Genomic DNA, 17,733 nt, shown 5'->3' on the forward strand with positions numbered 1-17,733 from the left:
AACAGTGGTCATTTATTTCATGGAACACAGTATTTAGAAATACAAAGTAGACATGGATTGTTAAAAATATCAGGAATTTAATTTCATATATGAAGAGTAAATTGAGATGTATGTGATCAGTACTGAATTGTATGAATTTAGTTGTAATGTTCCTCTTGCTAAGTTTCACAGCAATTCGGACCAAATGCTCACACGAGAGGAAAAGGCAACATTTAAAAACCTCTTGCATTGTTTTGTGGTTTTTTTTGCTTGTTAGAACATTAAAAAAATAATCTTCAGAAGTTTGGAAAAACAGTTTAAAAGCAAATCAAAAGAGTTTTAATTGCAGTGGGCTATTGTATTAAAAAATAAATATTTAAAGAAAATTCCTTCCCTTAATGAGCATCACATTCAAGTACTTCCATTTGAACATCCTTCTAAACAAAACCTGCATCAGTCTGATTTTCACTGCTTATTTATTTAAAAGTGTGTTTAAAAAAAAAAGTGTGAACACTAGTGTAAACCAAATAAGACTATAGTTAATCTTAATATACACCTCTGAATCTTGAGGAGATTCTTCACAGCTGTATATTACTTATCACCCAACTTCTAATTTAGCTAAAAATAAACTCTCAGCCACTCTTTATATACATGAATTATCCTGCTCTGGGCCTGAGTATTTTCATTCTGCAGTCCCTCTAACCCAAGGCATAACTTTGGGTGCATCTTTCTGCGTTTTAGCTTCCTGGAAGCTTTCAGCAAACCTCTCTCTTGCTTTATCCCAGTTCTTTTTGTTCTTGCTTTTGATGATCTGAACATCGTCAACTGAAGCTGGTCTACTTGTACCCAAGCCTGCATGCATCTTGTGTATGCGAAGCTGGATCTGTCAAACACATTGAAAAGTGTTATGGATTCCATATTTCAAATACTTCAACATTACTGTCAGAGGTCAAAGTAACTTAAAGGACATACGGGTACACCGGAGTCCTGAGCAGGGGCATGGCCTCAACCAGAAGAGGCGGGACCTTTCAAGATTTAAAAGCCCTGGGGCTCCAGCTGTGGCTGGGAGCCCCAGAGCCTTTTAATTCACCCCTGAGCCCCAGTGCTCCCAGCCACCTCTGCAGCTGGTAGCTCCGGGGTGATTTAAGGGCCTGGTGCTCCGGCTGCTGCGGGGAGCCCCGGGCCCTTTAAATCACCGCAGGAGCCCTGCCACCACTGCCCTGGGGTAGCAGCAGCAGGGCTCCGGTGGCGATTTAAAGGGCCCAGGGCTTCTTGGAGTTGCAGGAGCACCAGGCCCTTTAAATCACCGTCAGAGAAGCCAGTCCAGTCCGGCACAGTACCGGCTCTTGCCAGTATGCCGTACCAGCTTACTTTCGCCTCTGATTACTGTACACCTATCAAGCTCTGCAACATTAAGAAACCTGCTATGTTTGACTAACAATAAAATACCCAAATCATGAACACTGATTTCATGTTGATAAAAGCCTGCTACTCATCCAATTCATTTTAGAGGTGATCTGCGGGGAAAAAACAAAAACAAAAAAACCCAAACCCTGAACTTTTTAGATGCTGAACAATCTAAACAAACGTAAGAGGATGTTTTAGCATGTATGCAACTAGTGTAATTTTTAAATTTGTGAGGCACAGTCCACCCTCTACCTTTTCCATGCAAGTGCCAGATTCTCACTCCATAATATAGCACCTACCACTCTAAAATCCAAACCCCATATCTATTCCCCCATCTGCATTCTGCTGCCCCACAAGGATCCTTTCATCTTCACAAACCGACATAGTGGCTGTGCTGGTGGGTGCAGAAGGGGTGCATGGGGGAAGACACTGCAACACAGCACTGCGTAGATTCTGGGCAGCTCGGTTGCCCTTAAGCAACCAAAACTTAAACAGAACTCCCACAGCTCTCTAGGTTACACTTTTTTGGTGGGAGGTGTGGCGAGGAGGCCACACTGGCTTCCATGGCAGCCCAAAACTGGAAGGGTACAAAGAGGCTTAAAGCCACCTTAGCCCTTTTCTACTCCTCCGTTGGTTGCAAGTTCTGTGCTACACCACTGTGGGGCACGGCAGAGGATCTTACCCAAAGTCTGTCTTTTAAAATATTTGCATGCTCCCTATAAAAGGGAGAACAAAAAGGAAATTAGTTCCGTCTTTCTCTAGGCTTTGTGTGAAGCATTAAGATAACTGAACTACTGATTAGCTATCTAGACACAGTCTGTACCCCAGCCTCAACCTCAATTCCCTAACAATGTATACACCACTAACATTTTCCAATGAAGCACCGCAACTATTGATATATAATTTCTAAAATACTAGATTAGTAATTTAAAAGTGAGTAACTGCCCTGCTGAAATGCCCCACATCCAGTACTTCGAAATCCTGTAAGTTCCTCATGACTTACAATGAAACTAGCATTTTCAGTGCAAATGCATTTTTATATTTCTGTGTAACCTGTAAAGCAAAAGTCACAGAAACCTACCGGATTCTTCATTCCACCACCATCCTTGCCTAGCCCTTCTCCTTTTTTCCATCCCATCTTCTCCAGCATTTTGCGACCCTTGTTGCTATCACTGATTTCACTTTAAAGGAAAGTAAAGTTAGCTAAAATATGAGGAGGACAAAACAGAATTTTAACTCTATTCCTAGTATTTGGGGTCTATTTTTCAAATGCGTGCACAACTGCTGCTCCTGCAAACTAGGCAATTGCACTTGCCATTACCTGATATGCAAGCATGAGGGGCTGAACATGTTCATGTCTGCCTCCAGACTATGCTGAACACAATGCAAAAGTTAAACTTGATTGAATTTTTGTTGGCATTGACAAAATCGGTTTCAAGAAATGAAGTGACTTTTTTAGTATACACTAGCTTTGTGAAATCGAGTTAGTCACCTTTGCGAAAATTGCCATTTTAAGTGAAGGGACTATTCCAATCTTGGCTAGCTATATTTTCCATGAACAGAACTGTAAAAAAGTTATCAGTAGTAACTCTTGTTCTCCAAATGAATTGCCTCCACAGAGCCTCATTGTACGGTCTGAGTCCCTGGCAGCTTGACACCCAATACTATCACTACAAACCCTATACATCCTGAACCCCTTGTTTCCCCATCCCAAACCACCAGCCTCTGCGTCCATCATGACCACCATCAAAACCCTCCTCTGCCCACCAATCCCAAGTGCCCTATCTGCAAGTTCTCCCATTTGACAACCTTTACTATCCTTGTCTTCCCTATGCCCCAAGTTTATCATTAATCTCCTCTTTAAATAGGAAATGTCTACAAACAAACAAAAACACCTTTGTTGCCTCAGAATTAGGGTTGGCTCAAGTGTATATCTACCAGTACAATCATAATTAAAATCAGGGATATCGCCAGGTAAGGCTACATTAATATCCAGAGCAATGTCAATTCACCTGCCTTACTACCCAAACTTCATAATTCTTAAAGGCTTATTTGCCACAACAAACTTCTTTTAATTTTCAACATACAGCTCCCCACGAATGCATACATTCAATTCCTCTAAAACCCACTCTTAATGATAATCTTGGTGAGATTATGACTTGTCATAGTTAAGCATGTGAAACAATGTGATTTAGAACAGTGGTTCTCAATCAGGAGTCTGGGGCCCCCTAGGGGGCCTTGAGCAGGTTTCAGGGGGTCTCCAAGCAGGGCCAGCATTAGACTCGCTGGGGCCCAGGGCAGAAAGCCATAGCCTCACCGCATGGGGCTGATACCCAGGAACCTGAGCCCTGCCACCCGGGGCTGAAGTTGAAGCCTGACCAATGTAGCTTTGTGGGGGGCCCTGCGGCATGGAGCCCCAGGCAATTGCCCTACTTGCTACCCCAGATCGCCAGCCCTGTCTTTTATATACAGAAAACCAGCTATGGCAGAGGTTGGCCATGGAGTTTTTATAGCATGTTGGGGAGGGGGGCTCAAAGAAAAAGGTTGAGAACCTCTGATTTAGAAGAAATGGTTGTATGAATTGTGCGTGACTGTATGTTGGAGGTGAAGAATCTGAGTAAATGTGGATGTTACAATGGGTTATAAGTAGAGCCCTACCAAATTCATGGCCATGAAAAATGCATCATGGACCATGAAATCTGGTCTTCCCCCATGAAATCTGTTTTGTGTGTGCTTTTACCCTACTCTATACAGCTCTCACAAGGGAGACCAGCATTTCTCAAATTGGAGGTTCTGACCCAAAAGGGAGTTGCAGGGGTGGGGGGGGTGTATCTCAAGGTTATTTTAGGGGGGTTGCGGTATTGCTACCCTTACTTCTGCGCTACCTTCAGAGCTGGGCGGCTGGAGAGCAGCGGCTGTTGGCTGGGTGCCCAGCTCTGAAGGCAGCGCCCCGACAGCACAGCGCAGAAGGAAGGATGACAATACCATACCATGCTATCCTTACTTCTACGCTGCTGCTGGTGGTGGCTCTGCCTTCAGAGCTGGGTTCCTGGCCACCAGTCACCCCCTCCAGCTGCCCAGCTTTGAAAGCAGTGCAGCTGCCAGCAGCAGCGCAGATGTAAGGGTGGCAGGACCGCAACCCCCCTTACAATAACCTTGCGATCCCCCCACAACTCCTTTTTGGGTCAGGATCCCTACAATTTAACACCATGAAATTTCAGAAATCATGAAATTATTTTTAAAATCCTATGACCGTGAAATTGCCCAAAACAGACAGTGATTTTGGTAGGGCCCTAGTTGTAAGGCATAGGAACTGAGGTTGCTGTGGATACTAACGTAACTGGTTATTTCCTTTACTTTAATTTATTGTGTTGATAAGAAATGCACTTGAGCAAACTTAATGCTAGATTAAAGTTTGTGTGTGTGGGTTAATGGTGGCCTAATATGAATTTGGGAGTCAGTGCAGTAACCTGAGCTCTCTCACACTGTACATTAGCCCAAATGATATCAAATCAGGTTACCATTATAAATTCACTTTATCACCACCTATAAATGTGCACAAAAGGTTTGCTATGCATTAGCAGAGCACAGAATAAGATTTTACAGACTTACACGTGAACTGAAGCTGGAGTATCGTCCCTTTGAAATGTCCCCTCACTTCCAATGGTCTCCCTGCGTTTTCCTGCTCTATCTTTGTAATTTGGATTTTTTACTGCTTTGTTGTCTTCATAGTCTGTATTCTTTACAAACACAAAAATTCCATTGTGGAAAGAGATTAGTGACAGGCTTTAAATGCTTTTTTTTGTAAACCTGTTTTTCTTTTTCCCAAACAACTAGAATAGCTTCACCATATTTTATTAATTCAAAACCTCATGACCAAATACTATAAAATTCTCCTTCAGTAGTTCCATGTCACTACCACATGATAATGTGTTATTAGCAAGTACATCAGTTTTATGCCAGTCTAATTAAAACCATATAATCTCTCTACAGTACCATGTTCCTGGCGTAATTAAATGCATGTGATCTCCTGACATGAAGAGTCAATTTCCTCATATTAAGCACAAAACCATATTGACAAACCATTGGGAATTTCATGTATTGCAATTTTATATCTCTAAGTAGTGTCCCAGGAATCTTGCTGCCCATTAATGTCAATTACTACAGAATGAACGAGAGATTCTGTACTTGTACAGATTCTGTGCTGGTGACATTTGATTAGCTGCCAAAGTAAAGGGACCCTGAAAACATCCTATTCCCCACATGAATGTGCACTACAGAGGGGCTGGTCATGACTCCATGTTAAAGTTAGGTTCTAAAATATCCTTAAAATTGGACACATATGCATATACACATTATATACACATAATACAACCAGTGTATGTAAATACATGCACACAAATATAGTATGTGCATATACACACACACATACACACACACACACAACATATTCACAACGTGTGAACAATATATGCACCACATTTTAAAGTATATAGATATGTATGGATACATATGCTACACTATTGATTGAAACAGTATTATGCTCCCCCCCCCAAAAAAAATTGTACTATAGCATGGAAAAAATAAAACACAAATTAAAAACATATGGCAACTTTTACAATAAACTGCTTAAGTGAGACTCAAAGAACCCTCAACTAAGCTTCAGAATACTCCGAGTATTTCTTTATGGGATGGTGGAAATAAGAGATTTTTTTTCTTAAATCCTGTCTCTCCTCCCATCATTTCTTCTCCATTGCTTTTCCTTTTTCTCCCTCCTTATTCCTCAGGCTCTCTCCTTCCAACTCTAGTTTGTGCTGAACAGCAGTGCCCCTTTCCCAGCTTGTAGTAAGAAAATCACAAGATCTCTTATCTTCAAAGGAATAGCCATCTGGCTTTATTCTCAAATCACTACAATTGGTCATTTTTTCCCTGAGCCTTTATGAGAGAACTTCCACCTCCCCCTACCTACTTCTCTTCCTCTTTATAGCTGCTATTTTACAAATATCTTTCAATTAGCGTGTGTAAGACTAGAATTTCTCATTAAACCAGAATACTTTAAATAAGTTGCATATTTGAAAACTTTCCCTATTAAAATCTATGGTTTAAACTAGGAATCACAGAGTAAATGTAAACTCCAGAGATTTCGAGCACTTCATAAACACTTATTGTGAACTTACCTGTAAACCATATTTTACCCGTATTTTTTTTAATGCTTTTCTTCTGACTAATTCTCTCTCTTCTTTGCTCAGTGCTGGACCTAAAGGAGACCACAAGACCAGATTTAATTGGATAATTAAGTAATACTGTTTTGAAGTATAGACAGAATTAATATTATAGGAAAATTTTGTTCTAACTACTGTTCTACAATTGCTAAAATGATCAATACAACTGAGTATAATGACTGGATATAATAGATTTCAGTTTCCTTTCTGTTTTGTGTGTTCCTAGATCCTAAACAAAAATTGTTAGTAGCAGCAATATGATCAGAATGTTGTATTTCTGTTACAAGTTAACTTCAAGAACACAGTGCTACTAAATAACCCAAATCTTTTAACATATTTCTGTATATGTATTGAGAGGAAAATACAGCACACGCCATATAGTACAGAAATATACCCAGTTGACAGCAGACCGTTTTCTTTTTTATAACTATTTGAAATAGAACTACCTGGTTCAGGGAAAAGGGTGACTATTTTACACTCTCAATTAATTTTGTAATGTAAGAGCTACTGTCAATACCATATCCAACAATATCATCACTTACCAGAAAATTCCTTTTTCTTATCAAGGCGAAGATGTGCTCTGACCTGTCCTGGTTCACATCCATCACAGGTGTCACTGCCAGGATGTATGTGGAAGGATAATACAGTTTCTCCGATCTTTACTTCATCCCCATGTTCCAGAACATAGGGGTCACATTTTGTTTTAGGCTATAGAAAAAGAATTACACCATTTATTAGAATAACTGATAAAATGCACCATTACATGTATTCCATGAATATTGTTTATATGGGAGTTATTCAGTATATTTAAATTGGTATCTCGGTAATCTAACTACGTTTTTTACTGGAACAGATTTCTCATAATTCCTAATCCAAAATAAATATGAAAATTTATCATAGGTACACCTAAAAACTGAGTAGAAGCAAAGAAATGATCAATGCATGGAAGAAAAACCACTCAGCAAAATCATCAGTCGTGATTTATAAGTCAGAATTTCATTTAAAATGACCATGTGACTGATCTGCTTTTCTATAATGCAATATATGTACCTAGTTTCCTAATCACAGTAAGTTGCAATGCTCACCTGTAGAATCTGATTTCCGTTAACAACAGTGCCATTCTGACTGCCTTGATCCACAAGAACATAATTTTGCAATTCATGGTCAAAATATACTTCTGCATGAAACTAGAAAAATATAATGAAATAAAATGTTTTCACTGCATATCATTTAGTTTACATATTATCTTAATATTCCAGGATGCATTTTAGTGGTCTGTTAACATACATCTGGTATTGTAAGTTAAGTCACACTGTTGCAGGCTTTCTGACTTGACCAAATTGAGGAGGACATGAACAAAACCTAGTATTTCTAGCATACTAAATTCTATATTATCAGTACAACTGTATTTGTTGATTGGGCTGTACAGATTTACAATAGGGAACAATCCTATAATGGCAGAGAGATTGACGAAGATGACCTCATAGATCTTTTCTGTCTCTAGATTCTATGAATAGGATAAACCACAATTCAACTTAAGTTTATTTTAAAGGTGCTAACCTTGGAGCTTTTTGATGATCTTATTTTCATCTTTTTTTTAAAAAGATGTAAACGTGAAAGTGATCCAGACAGCAACAAAATGCTGCCAAGTGTTGCAGGTAGAAGAAAACAGCTTACTGCCACTAACTTTCTATGGTTCCATTGGAAAGTCACTTAACTTCTCCCGGCCTTAGTTTCTTCATGTAAAATGAGAATAAGCCCTGACCTCATGGGTGTTACGATATTAAAGCAGTTTGAGATTCTTGCATGATGAGTTGTTTTAAAACAACTCAACTGCCCACAAATTGGTGAATTTGGTTATTCACACTAGGAGGGGAGTTAAAAAACAAATTACGGTGTTACAGAGAAATGACAGCTCTTGACAGAAATGACAACCTTGTTCTGAGAATTTTAGGGATGTTTATGGAAAAAAAAATTAGGGAGGTTGTTTGGACCAGCAGCAAGTACCAAAGCCAAATACAGGTAGAGGATCTTGGGTAGCATTTGAACACTTGCAGTGAATTTCAGATGCAATTCTGTCCACGTTAGAGTAACTGGGGCCTCTCTTCTTCTATCCTCCTCCTCCCCTCCCTGCAGAAACCACCACCTTTGCCCCCTCCCCTCTGAAACCAGGATCCCTCTCCCCTGTCCCCTCCCAGTCTATGGCCAGGAGGGGGCCCTGGGACCTCCCTTGTTGTGCCCCGACCCCACAATCCCAAACAGGGAGAATGGTAGGATTGGCCCTAGGAAAGCTGCCCTCCAATATCACCTAAAGCCCTTAATTACCTTGGCCAGTCCTGGGCCTGGAGCTCCTTCCCAGATGATCCTCCTCCTCTGTAATGTTCCCTCTCTCCTCCTCCTCCACCACCACCACCACCTCCTCCTCTCCCCAGCAGAATATGCAGCTAGGATCTGATAGGATGCAAGCTGTGGTGATTGTCAGTGGGGTTTGGACTGCAGGATTCACTGCTCAAGCCACAAGCTGTGTGTTGCACTCCAGCTGCCCAATGTGGAGCCTGCTGGCACACTCTAGGTCCAGCAGGGTCCACATAGGGCAGCTAGAGTGCAACATGCAACCTGTGGCTTGGTCCATGAATCCAGCAGTGCCCCAAACGATTCTAAATCACTGTGGTGTGCCTCCTATCAGACCCTGACTGCAGTGTCTGCACATATGCCACTGGGTGGTGGTGAAGAATGCTACCCTGTGGCACTTTTTACTGTGTTGGTCAAACCCAAGTGGCGATGAGTGACGGACCCACACTTTTCTATATATAAATAAAGTGTGCACAGTTCAGCTTGCAAAATTTGTAGATTTAAACTTATTTAGTAATTTTATAATTACATGAAAAAATTAGGATAACAAAAAATAGGAAGGGATGGCATTTCTGTATTGAGTTGCTATATACTCCTGATTCAAACAATACCTTCCCAAAAGATCATTAATGGTCACCAATCATTTAATCATCAGAGGAATGAGGTTCTGGAACTGCCTTCTAATAGGAGTAATGGGGGCAAACAATCTAACTAGTTTTAAGATGGAGCTTGATAGATTTATGAACAGGATTATATGATGAGATTGCCTGCAATAGGTAAGGGATTGGACTCGATGACCCAGGAGGTGCCTTCCAGCCCTATGATACTAATAGGAGAAAAAGGAATTTCACGGTTTTCAGTAGAAACCACTTAATTGGCATCCTGAGAAGAGGGGCGCTGCCTTCAGAGGTTGGTGCCTGGCCAACAGCCAACGCTCACTGGCTGCCCGGCTCTGAAGGCAGCGGAGAAGTGAGGGTGGCAATATCGTGACCTCCCTAAAATAATCTTTTGATCCCCCTGCAACTTCCTTTTCAGATAAGTCCCCCAATTTGAGAAATGCTGGACTGCCCCATGAAATCTGTATAGAATAGGGTAAACACACACACAAGAGACGAGATTTCACAGTCCATGACGCATTTTTCATGGCTGTGAATTTGGTAGGGCCCTAGTTATCTGGTTCTGTCTGAAGCCTATTTACAATAGTTTACAGGTGTAAAGGGTGTTTATATAGCCTAAATGTGCTCACTTCATACTGCTTTTCTTGATGAAGACTGCTAAATTTAAGGTCTGTACTTTTTTATTGAAGTAGTTAGTGAAATAAAAATAAGTATATAACAAAATATAGTCATATGAGCCTCTGGTAATCTCTTAATTGGAAAAAATATTTTTCCATTGCCCTGTATCAAAGAAGAGAATGCTACTAAATTTCCTCTCCCCTTAAGAGGTCATTTTACATAACAATTACCTAGAAGGTAAATCAGATGAATACACGAAAAAACTAGTGATCTCAACTCATCTGTGGGGATTTTAATATTGATATGACCAGCAAAAATTCCTAATTAGTTTTCCAGAATAGTCCATACCCACCGCTGTAATAGGTTTTAAACATTTTGAATAACTGGGAAACTCAAGATTAAAATTGTATTTAATAAATTGCTTCCTGTGTTACTATCACAAGCTATTTAAACGCAAAGAATTAAAAAAAAAATTTATATTGTGAATTTTTAAGTTTTTCATTTCACTGCACTTGGACACTGAAATTAAATTGCTGGTTTTGGTCAGTTTTATTTTGTTTCCTTTCCATTGGGACAGTGCTGCACTGTTTCCAAAACTGCAGGGAAATTATTAAACACATTCCTCTGCTTAAAGACAAGTTCATTAAAAAAACACTTTTTAATAGCAAGACTCTTAAAAACACACACTAAAATTTTGGCCTATATTTCTGACAGTGTACTTTTAAATTTCTTGATCTATCGGAATACAAAAACAAGAATTTAAGAATTACCTTACTGACTCCAACTTCAGGAATCTGGAGGGTATGTTCCATATCTTTCTCTCTGTAAAAACAGGTAAATAGTTAGTTAACTTGATTTCTGTCATACATAATTATGTAACTTACATCATGGTACCAGAGATATTTAAGATACTTCGCACTAATTTGGTTGTGTTATAATTTCTTAAAAAAAAAAGTTTTTTAATATAATCAGTGACAAAAAGCACACTTCGTACAAATCGCAATATCAAGTTTCCTTTCTGAAACAATATTGTGATGCAATATATGATGGGGAGAATTATGTTATGTACCTTGTTACATCTATAAATACTAACCCATGCAGCAGACAATGTACATATTAAGCTGAATCTGTAAACTTATCAGGGAAAAAAGGCTGATTCCACACAAGCAGACAAGGCCTGTAAGAAAATGGCTTTGGTTATGGAGAGACCACATAGGGAAATCCTGCATCCTTTGTGCTCTTCAATGGGTCTCTACTGTAGTGTTTAGGGCACAGGTATGCATTTTTAGCATCAGAGAGGGGATATGACTAGTGGAACTATAAACGACATGGATCCCTTGGCCAAAATTCCTGTGTAGTGGACAGTCATCACAATCTAGGAGCCTGCTATAGTAACGGATGCGTGGCTGTACAGATAGTAAAGGACCTCAGGATGCAGGTTGAGAGTTAGGGGGAATTTCCATCTATTACAATCTCCACAAAGTTGTATACTACAATGTCCATTTACTGAGCCTGTGGAATCAAATCCTATATACATATCCCACCATTGAAATGCCAACAGCACGCAGCATACTACACAGCTGAAAGGGAGGAGAAATTTTGGCAAACACCACTGCTCTTACATAATATCACTACTCTTGCATAAATACATCCAAGAGAACTCTGATATCCACAAGGAGCAGACAGGACTTTTTGAAGATCTCATCCAAAAGACACCCATGGCAAAATAAACTCAAACTCAATTTATGTATTTCAGAGATGAAGAGTTGAGTCAACTCTACTGGAATGGGAGTATGTGAGACCAGGGTTCTATCATAAATATCTGATATGCTTCACTCTGAATTTCAGAATTATATATTTTTACTTGTGAAAGAGGCACTTAGTGGCCTCAAAGTCATTATCACCTTTTGGGAGGTGATAATAGCTTTCACTGAACTCACTGCAGCCAATCACACTGCACTCATTTGCAATCTACTGGTTACTACTATACCAAAACTTCAGAATTGCTAATGTAAAAGAAGATTAACACAAACCTAGTGACTCATCACACAAATTTTCAATGTCAGACATGAGCCAGGACTGCACAGATTCCAATCAATTTTACCTTCCAATTGTAGCAGCTTTCACAGCTGTGATGATATAAAGTGATCCAGTCTGCAGTACTGGTGATCTAATTACAATTACTCTGATACATGGAGGCCAAATTCTCTCTTCATCTATATTTATAAAAAATAAGTATTAGTAAAAAGCAAAGCCTACAACTATGATATCACAGTCCTCTAACTTTTCAGATGCTTGGAAAGGATTTAGCCACACCTCAACTGCAATTAATTGGTGTTGTCTGGCACAATCCTGCGTCAATCTTAACAAATGAAATATACAAGCAGTTCTGACAGAACAACTTTGATTAAGCTATTCTTAAAAAGGCTTATTTGTCCATTTCCAGTCCAAATGGTCAGAAATGTTTTTTCTCAATGTGTTGGAATGGGCTACTTGGATTACTTGTATGTATTGAAGTGCATATTTACTTCAACCAGCATAAAAAGTAGCTTTGTAGAAGTTATTGACATGCTGTTTGTTTATGGGTCATTAGGGATAGTTGATTAGAGATAAACAAATTAACATTTTGTTTAAAATGTAGTTCTACTCTGAAAAGGAACTATCTAAAATATAATCTTATTCAACAAATGTGCTCCTTATTGGTATTCAGAGTTATATCTGATTACTTTAGTAACTAAAGTTTAGTTTTGAGTACTTTTTAGCACTATAGAGCCATCGCAGTTGAGAGAATGAGTAGTATTCTGTTCCTTCTTGTGCATGAAGAGAATGGTTAACTGAATTCCAATTGCTTGGGTAAATTAAGTGTCTTCAGATATACATGTGCAACAGCATTGCCTTTAATGAAGTTGAGCAGGTGTAATTAAGGGCACAATTTGAAAATACACCTCTACCCCGATATAACGCAACCCGATAGAACACGAATTCGGATACAACACGGTAAAGCAGTGCTCCGGGGGGGGTGAGGGAGGGCCTGCACACTCCGGTGGATCAAAGAAAGTTCGATGTAACGCGGTTTCACCTATAACGCAGTACTTTTTTTTGGCTCCCGAGGACAGCGTGATATCAGGGTAAAGGTGTACTAGGTTGCATGGATGCAAAGACAGAAATCAGCTTGCAGTTTCTTTATTACTCTGGTGTTGATGCACAAGCCAGAAAGAACACAGCTTGACTTTCAGATCCTAGGTTGAGTTTGCAGAGTTGATAGTTAGAAAAGCATTTTTCTAATGAGTAAAAGGAGAAAAATTAATCAAGGTGTCACAAGGTAAGAACCACCGAATTACCAAGATGCTATTTTTGCAATCACTTTTCAGACTAGTATGTTCTAAGGATGCCTTTATTTATACCAAAAGCACCTGATGGTCAGAGATTACCAGGCATGTAATTCGGACGTTTACTGAAACCCAAAACTTACCTCTGAAGTCAATGATCTTAAATGCAACTGTAATATATCATACCAGTTACATGGGATTCATGATTAAATAATAATACTAGAGTTCTAAACCAGTTAGGGTGGAGTTCACTTTATCTACATAAAGCCTGAGTAACCCTGGCTCTATGTGAGTGAAGAAAGGGGATGTTACAGATAAAATTTCCTAACTGTAACCAGGTCATGGGGTTGCAGCACAGGGCCCTTGCAGCTACTACTCAAATCTGTGGGTTGGAAAAACAACTGCAGCCCCTCCATGCACTTTTCGGTAACATTTATGGGTCAGAGGATCTACATAAAGGTAGATCTTGTGACCTCTTCCACAGTACAGTCCTTCTGCCAACCTCTATCCTATCCAGAGCCAACAATGAAGACACTTTGGCAATAACTACTATGAGCTCGGGATGTGATTCTCAGGTCATACACACATTTTATTTATTTATTTATATATATATACACACACACACACACACACTCATGCCAGCTCTCATCTGAACTAGCACACTAAAAACAGTAGTGCAGCCACAGTAGCATGGGCAGTGGCAGTCAGGGCTAGCAGCCCTGAGCACAAATCCACCTGAACTCTTTGGGTACGTACTTAGGGTGGTTAACCCATACTGCTGCTGCTGCCCATGCCTCTGCAATTACACTTGTACTATTTTTAGCTCACTAGCTCTGATGAGAGCTAATGCACGTATGAGTATGCAAGCTGGGATCACTCATCTAGCTGATAGTGTAGACCAGTGGTTCCCAAACTTAAACAACCTGTGAACCCCTTTCACTAAAATGTCATCTCATGAACCCCCTCCTAAAAATGAATATTTCCAGGGATTTTCTCCTTTACCTGCGTATAAATTATAAAAGCAGTGATCTTGGAAATATAAAATTGGTTTTTATTATTATTTATCATTACAGTATTTTTTTTACATTATGAAAACAGCAAAACTTTTCCAAGATCTCACTTTTGTAGCTTGTATCACTTTGAATAAGCCGGTTATAAAACAAGGCTCCTATGTTTCATCAAGGAGTATCAGATGTGAAACAGCATGAAGGTATTTAAGACGCCAACTCAAAGAGTTCCTCCTACACAAGCATTCAGGTCTTGAGCAGTCCAGGCAAACAACGCACGTTACAACAAAGCTTAAGCTTGTTCTTCATAATAATTTTAAAAACAATACTAGCTGCCTATTTCATTTTAAAAACAGCAAAAAATATCCACCTCCCTTTCTATTTCTTATAAGGACTCTTGAAGTTTAAATCTCCTCAGTCTGACAGACATGCTTGCTTTGATCTGCTTAGCTCTTGGAAGTCCACAGGCTGCTGGTCCTGTGCTGCCCGGGGTCCCTAGGGACAGCTCTGTCCACCATTAGGGATTTTTTTCTTCAAGAACCCCTGTAACATTTTGCGAACCCCCAGGGGTTCACGAACCTCAGTTTGGGAACCACTGGTGTAGACATACCCTTTTAAAGGGCATAGAGGCCTCCCTGTACACCTACTCCATCCACAGCCACTCGAACATGTCCAAAGTAGGACTTAAAGTGGTCTGGAGGGATTGTGCTCGTCCTCTGCAGCGTAGATGAGCTTCACCCTCAGTGGATTATATGGTATTTATCTGGAGAACGTTTATCAATAACAGAAATTCTATGCACTAATTGGAGAATTGATCCCATAAATTACTATAAGCATAGGACTGTGATCTTAATTTTAGTATATATAGGTTACACTCTCTAGTGTATACGTATTATGACATTGCTTCCCTGTCTAAAAGCTCCTGTTACAATTTTCTCTACACAAACGATATTCAGTCTATGTAAGCAGAGAAAGAGTATCATGTTAACATCACAAAATAACAAAGATATACTCATATGACAGCTTTTACAAGAACAAAATTCATATTTGTTTTTAGTCCTAACAATAGTGGAAGGAAAGAGTGGAAAGAACACAATAAATATTGGCATAAGCTTTTATATTTCACTGAAGACTGCAGTTTTTAAAGCTAAACTACCTCAAGTCATCCCTTTTCAGTTTTATTTTTATGAGTCACTATCATTTTCTTATAGTTTGCTTTTATTTATTTACTGACTTCTGAAAAAACTACAGAAAATACTGTATATAAAAGCCATAATAATTCACCTTCATTTTCAGAGTCTTCTGAATTTACACTCTCTTCACTTGTTACTTCATCTTCAGTGCTATACTCCTCACATTCAGAGTCAGTAATTTCACCTTCTTCTGGCTCACTCTCTGTCTCTATTATTTTACTGTCATCCATAAATGCAGCAGTATCTTGTATTTTTCTGTTAAGGTGTGAATTTATACCATCTGTAATAATTGATTCTTTGGCTGTTAGTCTGTTTCTTACATCAATGTCCACTTTAGCCTTCTTTCTTGCATTTGGAGACTCCTCCTCTTCAGTAGAATTTATTTGCTCATTAGCGGTGGAAAGGCAATTCAGGCTTCTGGGTGATTTCTGCTCTTCTTTGTCCAAATCCTGGAGAGGATTTATAGAAACCAAACTTGAGGAATTAAACATTGTCTTTAGGGACTGAATTCTTTTAATCTATAAATAACACAGATTTAAATCCTTCACTAGATGTTATAACTAGTGTCAAGAGATTTTTAAATCAAGAAACTTGTGTGTGCATGCAAGAGAGATTCCGGATGACACCTTTCACCCATTTCAAGTGTATCCAAGATGTTATGGCTATCTTCAATTCCTGATATTGTAACTATCACTCTCTTCTTCTAATCCCTTCACTGACAGCCTCTTTCTTCACAATAAGCTTCAGGATCCTTGTTCTCACTCTCAAAGACCTGTGTAAATCCTTCCCAAATACGTCTGCTCTGCTTTCATCTCTCCTAATTTCTCTTTCCCCCTCACTCAATTCCTATGCTCCTTCCAAGATTCCTCAATTGTTCTTCATCTCTTCCTCTATTTCTGTCTTCTCTTTTTTCACACTGCTCCCTATGTCTGGAACTCCCTGCTATGTTCGCCGATCGACCTTCCTTTCTTTCTTCTTTCAAACTTGCATCTTTAACAAAGCCTTTCATTACAAGGCACTGCAGAGGTAGTTTAATATTCCAAGTTCCCATTATAATGCCACAGAAGATTCATACTGAAAATCTATTTCCTTACTGAAAGACTTTTCTCTATTACACATACACATGCGGATTTATTGCATGTTTGTCCATCAGTGTTTGGCTTATGGCATTCATTTGATTTTCCTTCACAAGACCATCAAAAATTTCTCAAGACAAAATATTAAATCAACACAAAGAATTACATCAGTTTTTCTTAAATACTCTGGAAAAGGTTTAGTCATAATTATGATTCTACCAACCCTGACACTTTTAAGTGAACAGAAAAGCTTTGTCAAGTAAATGAAAAACATTTAAGATCCCAAATTATTTACTTATTTGGAACCCTGAACTCAGAATAGATGTTTTGCAATAAATCCAATACTCTTGAAACAAAGCAGGTAAACAATGGAAAAGTGCCTTTCAAGTATTTTTTTAAAAGATTATTTTATATAAACATGAATTAATCTTAATGTAAACTCTGTGAAAGAAATTAAGTATTTTCATTTTATAAATCTGGAAACAGGAATAGAGAGGTAAAGTAACTTGCTCAAGGCCACAAGGCTGGTCAATGGCAGAACTGTCATTAGAACACAAGAATTCCTGCCTCCCAACCTTGGCCTTAACCCACTAGGCAGCAGAGAACATTTAAGTCTACATACACATTTAGCTGTTTTGGAACTTGAAAACATTTTCAAAGAGCTTTTCCACTCAACGCACATTAAATTCTCATTAAACAGCAATTCTAGAAGAACCTTAGACTGTTCCAACCAAAGGACCACCACACTGCATCACTTAGATCTGCATAGGAAGGGAGGGGATATGTGTCTCAGAGCACAAATCTTTCTCCTTCTGCATCAAAGGGTATGTCTACATTACAAACCTAAGTCGACCTACAGCCACCGCAATGCATGTCCACGCTACCCTCCCTGGGTCGGTAGTGAGAGTTCTCCCCCCCCCCCCCCCCCCCCCC

At 39.3% G+C, this 17,733-nt stretch overlaps 1 protein-coding gene across 3 annotated transcripts in view; it reads right to left on the reverse strand.

The window, feature by feature from the left end:
* Positions 1-298: 298 nt before the first annotated feature.
* The window catches only part of AGGF1 (angiogenic factor with G-patch and FHA domains 1), a 39,181-nt gene continuing 21,746 nt past the window's right edge, over positions 299-17,733 (reverse strand). For 2 of the 3 annotated variants that reach the window (XM_024194109.1, XM_024194108.1), the window contains exons 6-14: positions 15,816-16,173; positions 12,300-12,411; positions 10,966-11,017; positions 7,694-7,795; positions 7,151-7,316; positions 6,564-6,643; positions 4,999-5,126; positions 2,468-2,567; positions 299-862 (exon numbers count right to left, since the gene is read on the reverse strand). In XM_024194109.1, the coding sequence (XP_024049877.1) occupies positions 662-862; positions 2,468-2,567; positions 4,999-5,126; positions 6,564-6,643; positions 7,151-7,316; positions 7,694-7,795; positions 10,966-11,017; positions 12,300-12,411; positions 15,816-16,173 (1,299 nt within the window). In that variant the 3' untranslated portion in view covers positions 299-661. The remainder of the gene's footprint in view (positions 863-2,467; positions 2,568-4,998; positions 5,127-6,563; positions 6,644-7,150; positions 7,317-7,693; positions 7,796-10,965; positions 11,018-12,299; positions 12,412-15,815; positions 16,174-17,733) is intronic. The other variant, XM_024194110.1, reaches the window with a different exon arrangement.

This window comes from Terrapene carolina, unplaced genomic scaffold, assembly GCF_002925995.2.
Source record: "Terrapene carolina triunguis isolate 2854851 unplaced genomic scaffold, T_m_triunguis-2.0 Scaffold69, whole genome shotgun sequence".
Classification (NCBI taxonomy): Eukaryota; Metazoa; Chordata; order Testudines; family Emydidae; genus Terrapene; species Terrapene triunguis.